The sequence below is a fragment of the Schistocerca americana genome, chromosome 2, assembly GCF_021461395.2.
Source record: "Schistocerca americana isolate TAMUIC-IGC-003095 chromosome 2, iqSchAmer2.1, whole genome shotgun sequence".
In the NCBI taxonomy this organism is placed as follows: Eukaryota; Metazoa; Arthropoda; class Insecta; order Orthoptera; family Acrididae; genus Schistocerca; species Schistocerca americana.
In genome coordinates this window covers 98,161,728-98,180,714 of record NC_060120.1, presented here as the reverse complement: position 1 = coordinate 98,180,714, position 18,987 = coordinate 98,161,728, and the positions used below count along the sequence as shown (strand labels likewise).

At 36.8% G+C, this 18,987-nt stretch overlaps 1 protein-coding gene across 2 annotated transcripts in view; it reads right to left on the bottom strand.

Annotated features, from left to right (window-relative positions):
- Positions 1 to 8,032: 8,032 nt before the first annotated feature.
- Positions 8,033 to 18,987, bottom strand: part of LOC124589636 (endoplasmic reticulum-Golgi intermediate compartment protein 2) — an 87,673-nt gene continuing 76,718 nt past the window's right edge. For both annotated transcript variants that reach the window (XM_047131570.1, XM_047131571.1), the window contains exons 6-7: positions 15,552 to 15,812; positions 8,033 to 10,582 (exon numbers count right to left, since the gene is read on the bottom strand). In XM_047131570.1, coding sequence (XP_046987526.1) covers positions 10,326 to 10,582; positions 15,552 to 15,812 — 518 coding nt within the window. In that variant the 3' untranslated portion in view covers positions 8,033 to 10,325. The remainder of the gene's footprint in view (positions 10,583 to 15,551; positions 15,813 to 18,987) is intronic.

The window sequence follows — 18,987 nt, the reverse complement described above, 5'->3', positions numbered from 1 at the left end:
AGAATAATTAAAGACAACAGAACAAGTGTTTTATGAATAGCATTTTGCTCTGAGCACTATGGGACTTAGAACTACTTAAACCTGACTAACCTAAGGACATCACACAACACCCAGTCATCACGAGGCACAGAAAATCCCTGACCTATGAATAGCAAACTCACTCAGTATTCAGCTGACAGCCGCCCACCATGGTTCATATTGACATGCATCAGATCTGTAAGAATTATGGCTTTATTTGTTTTGCATCTCTTTACCATGTTTTTTTCCATTATAATTTTATTCTATAGCCCTTTTTGGTGCTTTTCACTACGTCTCGTCTTTTGATCATGACTACTATCTAAAATCATTGTTCATTTTTTAGTCCCGTTTGCCTGGTTTTACAACTCTATTGTCCTTTCAGAGCTGACCTGCTTTTATTGTCGTCTTCTTCTCTCTGACCATTTTAAATTTTGACTTCTGTCACTATTTCCATGGATTTATTATAGTCTGCCTGGGAATGATGGGGAAAGATCCAATGCACTCAACTTTCTCATGTAAATGACATGAAAATAAGTAAGTTGATATTATAAATTTGCTTTTGTCAGTTATGTACCATATAGCACATAATATTTTCTTCTCACTAGATTCTTGCCATTTCTAAAAAAAAATATTATATTTCTACTTTCCCTATGTTCTATTCTTCTTCTTTATTTAGATTTATCTGAAGATGCAACTCTAATGTTGTGAAACCGACAGTACTATTACAGGATCACATGACAGCTGATTGTGTTTTATTTTTCAAGTACTTTAAGAATAGTTTACAACAGATGACCTGGGATGAAATTTATAATGAAACAAATGCTGACACAAAATTGAATTTAGTCCATGACAAATTCATAATATCATTGTTTGAAAATAGCTTTCTGCATAATAATCAGAAAGGCCATTAAATAGCCATGTAAAAAACTATGGATCACTACAGGGATTAAAACATCCTGTGAAAGGAAAAGGGAAATGTATTTGTTGGCAAGAATAGGCAGAGGTCCTTCAGTAGTTGGACACTACAAAAACTGCTCAACATTACTAAGAAAAGTTATTAAAAAATCAAGGAACAAGCACATTGTGTCAGAAATCAGTAATTCTGACAACAGACTTAAAGCTGTATGGAATGTAGTGAAATGTGAGATAGGACAAGCAGATGCAAAACAGGTTAATGTCAGTTACTGAAGTGAATAGAAGGGCTATAAATGATGAGTCACAGGTAGCAAATGTATTTAATAATGATCTCTTAAATACAGAAGAAAGTAAAGGGACAAACAGTTCAAGAGAAAAATCACAGCAGTATGGTTGATTTGAGGGGAGGAGACTAAACAGCATGGTCATTGGTACCAGGCGATTAGGGAATGATGGGGAAGGGAGTCGGCTGTGCCCTTCCAAAAGAACCATTCCAGCATTTGCCTGAAGAAATTTAGGGAAATCATGGAAAACCAAGATCAGGATGGCCAGACAGCAGTATGTTGAAAAAGCAACTCTCATAAAATTCAATCATATGAATGTATCATCAACTTCTCCTTCTGAAATTAAGAAAATCATATATGCTCTCAAAAATAAATGCTCATCTGAATTTGATGGTGTTTCGAATAGAGTACTAAAGACTTGTTCCCATATAATAAGCCCTGTCTTAACTGAACTATGTAATGCATCACCAGCTAAAGGTATTTTTCCAGTGAGCATGAGATATGCTATTGTTAAACCACTCTGTAAGAAAGATGATAGGATGTCAATAACTACCAACCTGTTTCAAAAACACATCATTTTCCAAAATTTTTGAGGTGACATATTCTAGAATAGTAACCCACCTGGGCAATTCAGTAAATCACAGTTTGGATTTCAGAAAAGTTGCCATTTACATGTTAACTTGCCAAATTTTACAATCATTAAATAACAATATATTGCTAGTTGGTATTTCCTGTGAGCTATCTAAGGCATTTGACTGTGTGAATCACAGTACTCTCCTAGATAACTGACATTTTATGGGATCGATGGTATCGCCAACCAACGGATAATGTCATATCTAACCAAAAGGATGCAGAAAGTTGTGCTTAGTAATTCAACCAACATAATCCAGGGGCATTATTCTGACAGGGAAGAAATCGCATAAGGGGTTTCCCAAGGCTCAATCTTAGGTCCGCTATTGTTCGTTCTATATGTAAATGATCTTCCATCTCATATACAAAAAGCACAACTACTTCTTTTTGTGGACGACACTAGTGGTGTAATCAGTCCAAGCATTCATACAGCAACACAAGAAACGATAAACAATGTTCTTAAAAGTGTTATTGACTGGTTTTTTGTAAATGGTCTCACCTCAGTTTTAAGATGACACAACATGTTCAGTTTTGCACATCCAGGGGTACTACACCAGTGATAAGTGAAACGCATAGTGAGGACATAATAAATAGAATGAAACTTCAAAATTCTTAGGGGTCCATGTTGATCAGAATTTAAATTGGAAAAAGCCATTTTGGAATTCCTTAAAAAACTGAAAAAACTTAGTTCAGCCACATTTGCACTTAAAATCATTGCAAATCTTGGGGAAAGACACATCGGTAAGTTGATGTAATTTGTATACTTTTATTCAATAATGTCATATGGAACAATGTTCTGGGATAACTCATCTTTAAGACAGAAAGTCTTCATTGCTCAAAAACATGCTTTAAGATTAATATGTGGTGCGCACCCATAATCATCTTGTAGACATCTATTTGATGAGTTATGCAGTTTGCCCACTGCTTCAGAGTATATTGGTTCGCTCATGAAGTAGTTTGTAAATAATCCACTCCAGTTCGAAGGAAACAATGATATGTATAATTACAAACCAGAAGAAAAAATGATATTCATTATGCCACATTAAGGTTATCTTTAGCACAAAAAGGGGTGCACAATGCCGCAACCAACATTTTCGATCAGTTGCCTAGTCAAATACAATTTCTGACAGACGAGAAAGTAAAATTTGAAAATAAACTGAAAAAGTTTCTTCTTGACAACTTGTATTCCATAGAAGAATTTCTATTATCATAATTTGTAAAAAGTAATGAATTCCACTACCTTGGAAGCACAGTAATGAGTAGACAAAACAAGAAGGATAAAAGAAGAAAACTAGCACAGGCAAAGAGAGCAAGTCTACTACTAACAAAGAAGAGCTGTAATTTGAGGAAACAAATTTCTGAAGTTCTCTGGAGCACAGCATTGTATGGGAGTGAATCATGGACTGTAATCAGAAAAGAAGACAGTCCAATTTTTTGAGATGTGGTGTTATAGAATGATGCAGAAAATTAAGTGAACTGAAAAAATCAGATGGTTTTCCACAGAATCAACAGGAGGATAGGACATGTGTTAAGGGAGGAGGGAATAACCGTGGTACTAGAGGGGGATGTAGACATCAAAGACAGTAAAAGGCAGAATTTGGAATATATCCAACAAATAATTGTGGGCACTGGGATAAGTGCTACTCTGAATCTGTAAACTCTCTCCTCAGAGAGAGAGAGAGAGAGAGAGAGAGAGAGAGAGAGAGAGAGAGAGGAAGGGGGGGGGGGGGGGGTGAGAAAAAGGAGGAAATTGGCAACATAATGTTCAAAGTAACTATAGGGTATTTACCTTAAATGGTTTAAGGAAGCACAGAAATCTAGGTGCCCAGAAAGAGATTATAACTGCCCTCCAAACGAATCTGGGTTCAGTGTTTTACTGTGGCATCACCTCACTCACTACTGCCAATTTTTATTTCTAGCCATGCTTACAATTATCTGATCCAGTACAAATAATTGTATCACCATCTTTTTATAGCCATTGCATCTTGATGATTCTTAAAATTTCTATAAGCATCCTTTCAATTTCTTTCTTCATATTTTCTAATTTCCCATACTCCTTTAATGTTTTAAAATTCCATGTGCTAACCATAATCAGCATTCTCCTTTCCTCTTATGGCTCCTCTCAAATAGATCCCCTCCTGGAGATTCAAATTGGGAACTGTTTTACCTCTGGAATAGTCTAAACGTGAGGAACCTCAACCTGAGGTTTAATTGACCTGCCTTTCCTTTTTAAACTTTTCCTCTCTCTTTCTCTGCATTCGCTGAGGAAGGAACTAGTATTTTCGAGGGATAGGATAATGTCATTACTTTTACTTGTAAGTATGTGACTCAGCAACGGTAAACATTTTGCCTCCTGAAGGTAAGTACTAGCCAGAATTTCTGTTAGTAAAATATGAAACACACACACACACACACACACACACACACACACACACACACACACAGAAATCATCGTTAAATCTCCTGCTTGAAGGCTTTTTGCATGCATAAGCACTCATTCCGCAGTGTGGCCCTTAATTACTTATATGAGGGTGTATACGCGGACAAGGAAAAAAATTCCCAGGTTTTTCTTGGTTAAAAAAAGCACTTTCTCCTGAGTGAAAATATGCTTTTTCTGTGTTAGGTGACAGTATACTTTCCCTTGTGATCATAAAATTTATCAATCATTTGAATGGTAAAGGTTTTACACCCAACGTGGAAACTCCCGCCACTTTAGGAAACGAACCTCAGGGGGGAAAAAATGGGTTTCGGAAAGATCTTTGATTTGCAGCAACGTGTATGCTGCATATTTTCGTATTACGGAAGTATACAGTCAAATTCCACCAAAAACAGAACGTCAGTTTCTGAAGCATTGAAATTGAGATCACGATGTGCTTATGTAAGCCAATCATAGTTCATGTCACATAGACTCACCGGTCAATGATAGCAGATATTACTCGCATTTACATGGGGCTCCCAGAACAGGTCTTCATAAACTGATCTCCCAATACTGCTTCTGGGTAGTCATGTAGACACATCAAAATCGATTCTGGAAATCCATTTCTGGTTGCCGGTTTCCCAATTCTGCAATCAATCTTTGCCCCCATATGATAGAAGCCGATATTGAAACATGGTTGGGCTATCAGGTTTTGTCCTTTTTTTTTTTAATTTCAGCTAATATTGACAGAGTGCCTTTTCTTTTTGTAAAGTGAAGGATAAGTAGAAATATTAGACTAAAGCTGTTTACCCCTCGTCTAATAGAAGAGAAATAGCAATTGTGCTGACTAAATCATGAACTACATCTGCTGTTTTCCAGGCGCACTAGTTAACTGGGCTAGCAAATTTGCTTCAGAACTTAACATGTAAACATGACAGTGAAAAAAGGTTTCCCAAATTCGGTTTTCGTCTTTCAGAAGATGTGTCGCATGTGAACGTAGTGATTCAGAGCATAGGACATATGATGTAGTCAGTCTACAGCAAGATCAACGTTAAGTAGCATGAATACACAAATAGGAAAAGTTAATGGTCTAACTTAATGTACAAAGCGTAGCTACAAGAAAAGCTAAGCTTTCACATATAACATTTGTCTTTTTTGTGTGTGTTACACTTTGATACATCACACAAATGTGCCAGTAAAATTTTAAGTAATGACGTAAATGTCTGGTCTTCTGGGCTCGAAATTCTTTTAAGTGGCTGGCCCTCAAAGTGTTAAGCTTTACATAAAAAACAAACGTTCTGAGATTTAAGAAATTCAAAGCGCGTTTGTACACGTAACATAATTCACATTGCATAAAATATAATGTACTCTGAAAGTAATGCTTTTCAAATGACCAATTGCAATATTTTCCCGCGACCTGTTAGATTTCTTTTCAGCAGTTGTCAGAGAGCGCCAGAAACGGCGTTACTTTGCCTGCGCAGCTACGATGAGGTAGGGAACCCGTATGTTCGTATGTGTATAGCATTACGAGCTCTTACATTACGTCATAAACGAAACAGGACACCAGAGGATACTCTAAGATCATCGGAATTTCATAAACCATACTAAAATGCATAATTTGACTTAAACAGCACATTCATATGTCCAGATTCACAACAGAGGTCCCAAGCCGATATTAAACTTTGCAGTGTGGTTTTCAGGATACAACTTTTCTTGGAGTACCAGTACTGTATTATCTCACATTTAGTTCTTTATTATGGCATAATTCCATACGTCCCGAAAGATAACAACGTCCACTTGAAATTCTATGAACAGTTGACACTAGCCAATAGTGTTCCAAATAAATTGACTGCCTCTGCGAAAAAGATTAATTAAAGCCAATTTTTTTTAGCAAATCAACAAAAGTAGTTTCATTGTTCTGCGAGGCAATTAATATCCAACTGCCGCTGGCCGGTGTGGCCGAGCGGTTCTAAGCACTTCAGTCTGGAACCGCCAGACAGCTACGGTCGCAGGTTTGAATCGTGCCTCAGGCATGGATGTGTGTGATGTCCTTAGGCTAATTAGGTTTAAGTAGTTCTAAGTTCTAGGGGACTGATGACCTCAGCTGTTAAGTCCCATAGTGCTCAGAGCCATTTTGAACCATCCAACTGCCAGAAACCTGGAAATAAAATCAAATCAGAAAACTGAAACTAATAACATATTTTAGCCTTCCGTAATGATGTTAATATTTTAATTCACTTTATAGCTCCCAGCCACAGAAATATATTTTGTTCTTGAGAGCTGTAAACCAAGAGGAAACAGCAAAATCAATTAACGTTAACAAGATTCATGTAAAGACTAATCCTCATCCCACTACAACTCATTGCTCTGCGCATGCGCGACTTTGGCAGCTTGGATGCACCAAAAAAATGTTTGCGGGTAGCATCTAGCTGCTGATACATCTCGTGTCTAGTTACCTTGGATACAGCTAACAGCCACACTTCAAGTAGCCAGAAATGGGAGAAGGTACACATGACTCAACTGCACATGTGCATAAGCCCGCTGCCAACTGCTCAAATGAACCTAATGTTAACCGTTGTGATGTCATGCCCATCGGAGAAGTTTGTTGTTATGAAGTATTGCATAGTCTTCTTCCTAAAGACTTTGACACATTTTGCTGTTAGCAGATGCTTGTGTGTGCACTCTGCTTTGTTGCTGTAAATAGTGCATTTCCTTTACAACTTAAGTTTTATTTATTTTTCTCCTTGTTTGTGTTTTATTGCTGCAGTATTATATTACAGTAAAAGGCTAAAGTAAAATTCTTTGTTACAGTATCAGTTCTTACAAGTTAAAACTACAAAAATTTAACTGAAAACTAAAATAATGAAAAAATTCTCAGGTTTTCCCCAGTTGTCCTGTAGCGTATATACCCTGATGATGTACGTTTGATCATATTAATCATATTGATCATCATAGGTCATATTAAAAGAAGACACTGCAGCAATTCAAAGATGGGATGCTAGATTTGTCACCAGTAGGTTCGAACAACATGCAAGTGTCATGGAAATGCTTTGAGAACTCAAATGGGAATGCCTGGAGGGAAGGTGATGTTCTTTTCAAGTAACTCTATTGCAAATATTTGGAGAACCAGCATCTGAAGTTGACTGCAGAAAATTCTTCTGCCACCAACATGCATTTTGTGTAAGGACCCCCAAGATATAGGAAATTTGTGAGTGGAACAGGAAAGGAAATGACCTGTAGTGGTACAGGGTACCTTCCGCCACACACCATATGGCAGCTTGTGTAGTATGTATGTAGATGTAGAACTATTATCTGTGTAACAGTTTGTGCATTGTGTACATTTGTGTTCTGCAACAAACAACTACACAGAGGTGAGGTGGAGCATCGCAGTCAAGTTTGGAGTAAATGCCCCTCTGTGTTAACAATCTCCAGAATAAACACTAAATTTTATGCTACTAGTAGTGTTTAAGTGAACGGTACATCCAGAGAGTTGTACATTTCACATACAATACTGCAGAGAATAATGAAGAATCTGAAATGAAGGCCACATCATGCTCATTTGATAAATGATCCTAATGATGATGATCCGGATAAGCATTTTGAGTTTGTAGAAAAATGGCTGGGAAAGCTGAACGAAAATCCAGGTTTGAGAGAACATGTCAGTGTGTTTCAAAGAACAAAGTGTATCAACATCAGATACGCAACTTGGTCAAAGTATAAGAAGTTATCACAAAGAGTTCCACAGGATACCAGTACAGGTCTGTCAAACTGCTATGTGACATTGCTCTTTATCTCCATAAGATACACTAATAAATCAGATCAAATACATTTCACAATTATTCAAACAACACAAAATGTAATGTTTCATTGAAAAGTCACAAAATGGCAAACAATTTGCTTGTAGCACACTAATAGTCCATAAAATAATAGTATCATATTTGGACAGTGTGTCGGTGGACCATGCGCTGGAGAGCAGAGATTAAAATTCTTGTGAGGAAAGGTATGAGAGTAACTTGCTTGTGTTCAAGTTATGTTACTGGGTTCTTCACCACAATCTTTGAAACATCATATACATAATTATGGGTCAGCCTGTATAATCTACATCTAAACTCTGCTAACAACAGTGCATGGCAGAGGACACTTCTCACTCTGAGAGTTATTAGGGCTTCTTCCCAGTCCATTCACACATAGAGTGTGGGAAGAGTGACAGATTACAGTCCATACAAAACCAGAAGCACAAGTTAGAACAGTATTCTGCTACAAGCAACTCTTAGGATAGACTAATGTGATAAATGAGATACACCAGGCATCCGAGGCTTTAGGACATACCATTCTCTCTTCTCTCATGAAACTAGGCCACATTCTATACAAAGATATAAACACAGTCATTTAGTTTCTGCGAACTTTTGAAGAAATATATTTCTTAATACTGTTTTCAATTAATAAAAGTGCAAAAAATAAAACAACTTCCCACAACACACAATATCCACAAACAGGAAAGGAATACAAATAAAGTGTAACTGAACATCAATTTGCAAAACCATGCATGAAAATATTTTTATTTTTTTCTTCCTTTGCTACCTCACTCAAACAATTAGTTTGATTATTAACCCAAATTTAATAATCAAACTTTTTCCTGTAATTTCCATGAAATTTCTTGTAAGTGTGCATTCATAATATTTGTGCTGTCCCAAATTAACTTTGATGAACTGTATTTATCACTCAACTGCTCTTTTTTTTTCATTTTCTGTAACAAAACTGACTGACAAGTATTCAGCATAACAGGATACTTTCACAGTATTTGTAACTGCACATTACACAACAATGTAAGATACATTTGTAAATCAAACCAAATAAATTTCACAGTTATTCAAATAACCCAAAATGTAACATTTCATTGAAAAATCACAAAATGACAAACAAATTGCTCATAGCACACTCACACAATACATACAGCAACAAGATCAGATTTGAGATCTCTTTTCTTTCCAATATATTAACTGATAAATATTGTAGGCACAGCAAACACTGAGAAGTTACACACCATGTTTGAAAAATTTTTTTTAATTGTTTCAATGAATAATGCAAGAATCCACCCAGCTTAACATCAGAGTACTATATGTTTTGCACAAAATATAAGCTTTATGTATCAATGAGATGGATCCACAAGGTGCATACTTGAAGCTGCAAAGTACCATAATGTGTACTTACTAATGGAAGAAAAAGAAGATTCTTATACAGAAAATAGGTACTGGTAACCGGGTAAGCCATCAAATAAATGAATATACTGAAAATAGTACATCCAAAGATTTCAAAACAGAAAGTGGCTCATCAGCTTGCAGTACAATTCCAAAAGGTTTGTTTATACCTTACATCACACTGAAACATCCATGCAAGCAATAATTTACTTGATTACACAGGGAGATCAAATGTAGAATATTTGCAAAGGAATATCAATACCACACATATCCATATTACGCCAAAAAAATTGTCAACATAATATACTGTAAGACTGTGTCTTTTGTCCATTTCTTAGCCATGAAGTCCTGTAAATTAGTGAAAATTATTTGGAGAAAGACAATTTATTTCATTGAGTTGCACTGGTTAACTAAATGAGTAAAGAATCCTAGGACGAAGGAAACTCATTCTGAGGTAAATTCTTTCCAGGTAACTGCAAAATCAGCTCACCATAATGTGTATGGGGTAAAAAAAGAGTAAGTCATTTTTGTTAAGACGAAAAGATAACTAAGTTTTCATGTTTTATCATATCTCTCAATCATGCATTTGATACCTCAGGTAGGATTTAAAATTATCTGCCGTTGTGAAATAGCATCCGTCAGACTAATGCCATTGGCAGATGTGATCTTAATTACTTTGCGTCATGGCACTGATTTCTGACCTGAGTTTCCTTCATTGTGTTGTTATAAAACAAACTAAACTGACAACTGCCACAAGCTGATACAAATTCTAAGGCAACTTCACATCACAGAACCACCCAGTGAAACAGTATCTCTGAATCACTCGTAACAAAGCTTTTAACACCACAAGCTTGCATCACACTGTTATGATACGTGGGAAGTGCTGTATGGTAGTTCTGCATTTGTCCCATTATCTGTTACAAGCAAAGGCACCTCACTCATGACTTGCTGACTTGGAATGTGTGGCACACTGTTTGGAAGTAAAAGAGATGAGGTGGTTGTAGTTCTTATTTCCTCCTGCACTAATTTATGTTCTAATGTATCACTTTTCGTGTTTGTCTTCTTCCACAATTTGCTTGCAAGGTATTCTATCAGCAGTTGCACAACACTGTTTATGATACCTGTAACAGTAGAGTTGAAATTTGTTAAGTATTTTATTAATCTCATTGATAGCATAGCAACGTTATTCTGCTAATTTATACTTCACTTCATACACTAATGTTTAATTTATAAAAGTGTTGTATGTATAACACTTTGAAGTGTGAGCTCTCAAAACAGAGTGTTTTTCAATATGTGACAGAAATAGTTTGTGATGGACACAAAGCCTGTCTTCTGTATTTATTAGGTTTGCAGTCATTTCTTGTTTGAATAACATTCACCAGTCTGTAGGTGTAATCTGCAATGAATGAGGGCAGTCTTCTGGACTTACAGAATTCAGAATTCAGAATTAACTACATTCAAGGCCACTATGCTAAAGCTAGGAGCTAACACTAGGTACCCAATTAATTAGAATGGGATAACAATATTTTTACTCTTTAGTAGAGCACATGCTGTAATGAATTTGTGTGTTAAAACAGTGTTGTGTCTGGAATTCAACCAGAGTCTATGCCTGTTGTATACAGAGCACTAGCAGTTCCATTATTTATTATGACCTCATAAACTGACTTAAATGCTTCAACTTGCCACTAGTTACTCTTCAAAATTTTCAAAATCCATAGTCCCAAAACACAGTGGAGAATTTCTCTTAATGAAAACCCCAAGGATGTTAATGAGATGAGATATTCCTGCAGTTTATTGGGACATACACAGTAATAAGTTGGTCCATGAGGCATGCATGGATAATACAATTGGTAGTACGCTACCTGTGAAAAGCAAGAACCTGGATCAAAGTATAATACTGATGATGAACTACAGAGTATGTGTGAACCTTTAAGTTTCAGGTGTGCAGCTGCAATAGCTCCACCACCTTCACTGACTGTATATTTTTTGACTATATTCTGAGGGTGCCAACAGACCATTTAAATTGCAACATAAAGCTGCACAGGAGGCCTTATACTATTACAGAATAACTGAGCATCCCTTTATCATCACTTTATATTGCTTGCTGCTGAAATTTTTTACTAAGTATTTTGGGCATGGTCATCATCAGAATATCAGGGAAAAAAACCTTAATACAGGGTATCATGTTAAATGGTGTCTATTACAACATTGGTGCTCAACATTTTATGATAGGTACCATCTGACATGATCATCAGAATATCAGACAAAAATCTTAATACAGAGCCTCATGTCAAAATGTATCTACAGTAGCACTGGTGCTCAACAGTGCTACAATACATACCATTTGACATGATACTCTAATAATAAGGTTTTTCTCTGATATTCTGAGGATGGGTCATGCCCAAAATATGTTAATAAAATTTTAAAAAGTGGACTCTTGCTATTTGTGGCCTAAAGTGGTGGTAAGGACATGCTCAGTTAGCCAACAGACTGACATTACTGTGGTAGGTCCATGTTATGCTTAGCTACACGTTTACTTATGCAGGGCCTTGAAGAAAGGTCACTGTATTATACAGGTTTGAAATTTGCAGTATTTTGGATGTATATTCATGTAGTCTATGGCAATGAACTATTACATGTGTTTTTGAACCAACCACTTTGCATCCATGAAACTATACTATGGAGGTCTTAAAGATGGTTAGCTGCCATTTTTGGACATTTTGTTACACTGTAATGATGTAGAACATGTAGTGTATCACAAGCTGTATACAAGGATTTGCATCTGCAAGTAAATAGCTGCCTCCATCTTCATAGAGCACTGACATCCCAAATTTTGGAGCATGTAGTATTGCTGAAATGAACAGCCTACAGGATTAGCTTCTATATAAAACTGCTTTTCATCCTATCTAACTAAAAGGATGCAGAGTATTGCATTACTAAACTCAGGGAGCACAGACAATGAAACAGCATTATCTGAATACAGAATAACTCTACAGGTGTACTACAGGGATCGATATTGGGTCTGCTACTGTTCTTATTGCGTATAAACAGTATTTCTGAACCATTCTCAGGTTTTCAGCCAGGTGAGTTTGTCCAGATGGTGGGATATGGGATATTTTGGCAAGCTGAACTGCTGCCAGTTTCAGCTAGTCCTGATGCTTACCACCATTTATATATATCCCCTTCTTTCCCACTGTCTGTCAGAAGCCAACAGTACCTTGATGCAACTCCACTGGTGAGGTAGGAGATGGAAGGGGTGCACAGTCAGGAAGTCAGGATACAAGCTGCTGCTGTCTTGTCATTGTAACACTGTACTACCATCACTGAAAAGGAAGATTACTGATGTGAAAGAGGCACATCAATGTGGTGTGAAATTATATCTTCAAAGGGGCAGATCTTCCCACTGCTGTTGTGTTTCGAGCATCTTCGGCTTTAGAACACTTTGCAAAAGCTCATTTTGTGGATTATTCTTTATCCATGACACAAATCTCCACTGCTCTTGTGTTGTCCAGACAGATTATCCTATACAATGTTCTTGCACTGACATGGGAAGTGGGAGACTCCAGCTTTCTGGAGTCCCAGGATGTCCTTTACAGCCCCCCCTCCCCCGCCCCCAAAAAAACACTTTAATCTTGGAAAGTAGGGGTAATACACACATGATGTTATATTTGCAAGTATTCTTCCAATTTTCACTGATGTGTTCCTGAGCTGAGGGATAAACATCATTGTAGGAGGTTTCTCATCTTCCTCAGAATGCAGTGGCCTATGCTTTTTTGGCTTCATGGCATGGTGAATCTGGCAGTTGCTATAAATACTATCACAGAAAACAGTCCTGAGGGGCTGCAATTGCCCTGCAAAACTGTCTTGGTAAGTGATTCCATGAGCCAATTGCTGTTAGGACACCTTGTCCAGAAACAGATCTCCCATGTCTTCTTTCTACAGTCATTCACTACTTTACATATACACACTGTACACACACAAAGACACATTTCTCTGGTGACTCTGTACCACTCAGAACTGGAGAAACTGAATCACATCCTCCGCCACAGTTTCGATTACCTCTCTTTCTGCTCTGAAATGAGGAATATCCTTCCCATCCCTCCTACAGAGTCCTCACAGAGGGAGTACAGCATCTTTCCCCTCCCCACCTCACGCCGCCTCCTTACCCCCACCACACACCCAAGCACACTGCTGCACATGTTGGACGCAGTCAGAGTCTGCAGTTTGGCCCCAGCTCTTGGAGACAGTAGTCATGTGCATGTGTGTGTGTGTGTGTGTGTGTGTGAGTGTGTGTGTGTTTTCTATTGCGTAAAAGTGACTTTTTTATCGAAAAGCTTGAATGTTTAGCTGTCTTTTTCATTGTGCCTGTCTGGGACTCAACACCACCTCTATGCAGTGGGTAGCAATCTGCAGTTTACACCACATTTTAAATATGTGCAATGATGCTAAGCTGATTTTTTCTGTATTTTATTATGATGCCACTGTGACTCCATTATATTAGGACAAGTTGTAAAACAGAAATGCGTCATCATATTTTAAGTCCATGTTTCAACATCCATGAGAGTAATACTTTTCATTATGTCATATTTTATTGTTTTAATATGTAAACTGTGCTTGTGCAATCCATCTTTTTCATTTCTGTTGTTATTTCATTCCGGACTTTCTTGTCATGTGATAGAAGTCGTCGTACATACAAAGGCCAGCTGGTATGTTTCATATCTCACCCAAGACAGGACCACTTCTCTGTTCTGCAATGGATGATTTGATCATCCACAATGTGGCAGTTTACAAGCTCCCATATGAGTGTGGCTTCTCATACAGCACACAGATGACACTAATTGCTCCCCCTATGAGTGTGGTTCATCATACATAACAATGATGACTCCAATTGTTCATGAGGAAGATGTTGAACATCAATGGTACATTTGTCTTCTACTGTCTGATAGAAGTGCTTGAGGCAGAACATTATATCGATACTGGCAATTCTGTGGCTATGTCAGCATCAAGCTTCTGGCATCTACTTCATTCTCTTAAGACTCAGCAGGTAAAGAGGCATGTCACAAAGAATTCAATCACTGGGGATAACATTTCAAGTTTAAAAATCTTATAATCTTACCAATCCTCTCTTGAATTTACCCCTTTTTCACTGTCACTGATTTGATTTTAGTATCTGTTCTTCAGCCCGTCAGAAGACCTGCTTCTTTGTTGTCCAATACACATCTCTTAGCTGTTAGCTTCTGTAGCTGCATGTGCCAAGGCATGGCACACAGGTTGAAAAAGCGACTACATCCACTGCTTCACTCTGCAGGCTCAGTCAGAAGATGGTCAAAAGATATACAGATAAAGACAGTGTCTACACTTATACTCCTCAACCCATCTTTCGGTATGTGACGAAGTGTATAAACCACTGTTGATAAACTCAAATTTCTCTCATACAGAAGTTGGATGCACAAAACTTAATGAATCATCCATTATGCTGCAGACATACACCCTGTGCTTTGCTAAGTGGTACATTTTTATTGCTTCAAAGTTAAAATAAATGATTTGTAGCATTCACAGAATCTTACTTGAATCCACTCACATTAATACTTTAGAATTGAATTTATTTATGTATGCAAAATTTTAGTGAGTGTAAAACATTAACAATTTTGTCACCTAGTGTATCAAACATTACACAGTAAATTTTCTTGTTGTCATATCCTTTAAGGAACTAGTATATAATTGCCTCGCTCTTTTCCTATCCATTTATCAGTACACTTCCTTATTTTTTAACTTCCTCTAACTTTGATACTATGAAAGCATTTCAAAAGTTGTATACAATTATTTTAATATGAGGAGTTGGAAGTAGACGCAATGCAAAAGTCTCAGTGTAAAATGGTTGGTTCAACAGTTAGTTGTACTCGTATATAAATGTACTGATTAATATCTGGTGCAGACGTTTAGTTGGTACCCAATACAAAAATTGTCATTTACAAATTTTAAGTCGCAATATGTTCATGTATAAAGCATAATAATTATCTTATTATTTTTACCATAATTCTGCTGATATATATTTGGAACATCAATAATAAGGCTAGTGAAACGACTTACCAGAAGTTGTATAAATGCCACCAACAGACGCACAAAGTCGAACAATGAACTGTCCAAACGTATCTCTCTCTTGAATAACTTTCACTTTCAGTGCACTCATATCATACTTGAAGAAGATTCCTGGGATACCATGAGAACCTTTCATGTGATTGATTGGTCTCTCATGGTCTTTAACAGAATACTGATATGTAGTCATCCTTCTGAGGAAAGTGTCTACATCAGTGGGCACAACATCCACAAAATATTGATAAAGCATCATATCTGCAAATAAGAAAAAAATAAAGACAATAAGTGTGACTGTAAACTTTCCCAGTGTATAGGCCTGCTGCCGATGTAAAGCTTTCAAGATTCCAGACAGGTAGCAGTGCTGAAAACTGGTAACAGGGTATCTGTTGTGACACCATCTTACAACTGTCTCATAAATTGGTACTAGGAATGTTACACCACCAAGTGTCAAATACGTGACACTTTTAGCACAACATATCAAATACTATAAAACAATGAAACTAATCAATAAATCACAATATTACATGTACTGGCAACCACATAAAACTATTTATATTGTCATGTAGTGTAACATCTTAGAGCTTCTATGCCATTAGGCACCGTCAAAATGAAAATACCAGCAGCAAGCATTGTTATCCTCCACGGATGGGAGCCACCAACTTCTCTGAATTAGTAGCTTGAATTTTATACTTTCTATTGGTCATTCCATATGGATGCACACGTTCCATCACGTGGACAGTATTTGTTTTTAGAATTTTTTAATACTTGACATATAATGTGGATAGATTTTATGATAGGCATTAGCATTGTTGGGGGCTGTCACATATGTGTTACAGGAAAGTACTATCTTTGGTAGGCAAAAGCAGCTGCCTTTGGTTTACAACTCTGCCTTGAGAGTACAAAACACCAATGTGAGATGTGCTAGAAAGAGTTTTGTGTGTGGCAATGCATGTCTGCTGCTGGGTTTTTACTTCCAACGGTGCCTAATGGCATAGAACAGTGGTTCCCAACCTGGGGTAATTACCCTCGGAGGGATAAAACCCAAATTTTACCAGTCCAGGGGTAAAGAGTCCATAAAAACAGTGGTACAGAAGCAGTAGGTACAGTGTACACCCTTTGGCCTGCTTGATTTTAAGATGTGGTAGCAGGGTTGTGAATGAAGCAAGTGTCACTAGGGAGAGGATTGGTGCAGAGGAAGCACATTTTGTAATATCTACCATCAATGAGAATAATTAGCTTTCTTTTCTGAGGAGGAGTTGTATATAGCACTTGGAGTTGTATATAGCACTCACAATACATTGAGAATTACTTCATCTTTTTATAAATATAAATAAAATGTTGTCAGAATTAAACAGAACCTATTGTCTCATTGATTCATTATTTTGGGATTTAATAATGCACCTACAAAACCTAAATATCATTATTCTTTCATCATTAAAAAAAATAAAAGTGTTCAAAGAAAATTCTTTTTCATTCTAATGTTTGATTAGGTTCTGATGTTGTTGATGGTGGGGTGGCTGCTAGCCAATATCTGATTGCATTCAGGGGTAATAGTATCAGAAAGGTTCGGAACTACTGGCATAGAAGATTTGAGATATGTTATACTACAGGGTGATATAAATATTTTTATATGGTTGTCAGTATCTGTACTATTGTGATTTATTGAGTGATTTCCTTGTTTTATAACATCTGACAGTGAGACAATGTCCCAAACTTGCAGTGCTAAGAATACCTCTCTCTCTCTCTCTCTCTCTCTCTCTCTCTCTCTCTCTCTGTGTGTGTGTGTGTGTGTGTGTGTGTGTGTGTGTGTGTGTGTGTTTCAACTGATCCATTCTTTGCATTTTACAGACTCCACCAAAGAGGAGAACCTTCAGGGATGTGGAACAAGTCAGCACACATATCAGCAAAAGGGATCCAGCTCTTAGAAACATAATGCTTAAAAAGTGTTAACAACACTGTTTAATACTTCTTGTGCTGATGCCTACCACATGTAACCTAGTAAATTAGCAGGAAAGAAATTATTTTGAAGAAAAGCTGCTGCTTCCTCAGTTACGCTACAGAAAATATTTACCTATATCTCTAACACTTCTGCAACTACATTTATACTTTGCTGAACATCAAAGTACACACATTAAACTTACATTAGAGTTTTTATCATTACATGTACTGGGGAGAGCATGAGAAGAATGACAGATTTTACACTTCTGCACACAATGTTATTACTTCAATTTTACTGTCACATGGAAGCAATATGTAGGGTGATGAAAATATTTTGTAATTTCTGCATATAAAATCAGTGCCTGGCATTATTTAATTATGTTTTCACAATATATTATGCAAACTTCTTTGAGTGTGTATAAGTTTGTTTTTTAGGACATTTCTTGTACACACTGTCATGGGGTAAATAAGTCAGCAAGCATTTGTGATGCTCTTATTTCACTTGATGTCTTCTGTTAGTCTGACCTAATGTGAATAACACATTTATATGATCTTATAATTAAATTTTCCCGAAGAGATTTAAATCTAATTTTTATCTAGAATACACCTACATTTATATGATGTGACTGAATCCAACTGTAACTTATTATTCATGTGGTCAAAAGCTACTACTTTTTTACGATTCATAAAGTATACAACCATACATTTATCTCCATTAAGAGCTAGTTGTCAATCTTTGCACTAGTCTTATTTTCTGCATACTAACATATTAACTGCTACATCATGAATACATAAGATGAGCTGTATGACCATCACACTTCTCTACAGCACACCCAAAATTACACATATCTTTCCTATAGAATTTCCACTGCACAAATGTATTTTCTTTGACAAGAGCTAGTGTACTACTATGAGCACACTTTGTTGTGGCATGTACTCCCTAGTTCTGAACTGGTAGAAGATTTTGGGCTGACAGCATTTTACAACTGGTCACTGCTAATCTTAACTATGAAACAATACTGTAGCAGCCATTGTTTCATATCAAAGATAAACAGTATGTAGCAATAAGTATCCGTAATGAAATTACCCCTATAAAAGGTGACTTGTTTTGCTCACACAAAATATTATGCTTTTGTTAGTTTTACATGTCATTTCTACTATGAACCAAAAGGCACAAAAATGATGCTTACACTGTGTCAGGCAGACAAGTAGACAGGATCTACTGCCAGTCTAAATGTGAATCAGGCCTTGCTTTTTCCTCTCCTCACAAACCCATCTAAAATTATGTCTACAATTTTAAAACAATTTCACAAGCTACATGTTTTGGAACTGATGCTTGATATATGAGGCTGTGCTGAAAAGTAATGCCTCTGAATTTTTTATGAGAAAACTCTTACAGCATTTTAAATAAGACAAATATTATTATTAACATTCTAAATCTTTATTCTTCATGGCTACATATCTGCAGCTCTCTGCCACAGGAGGGCTCCGA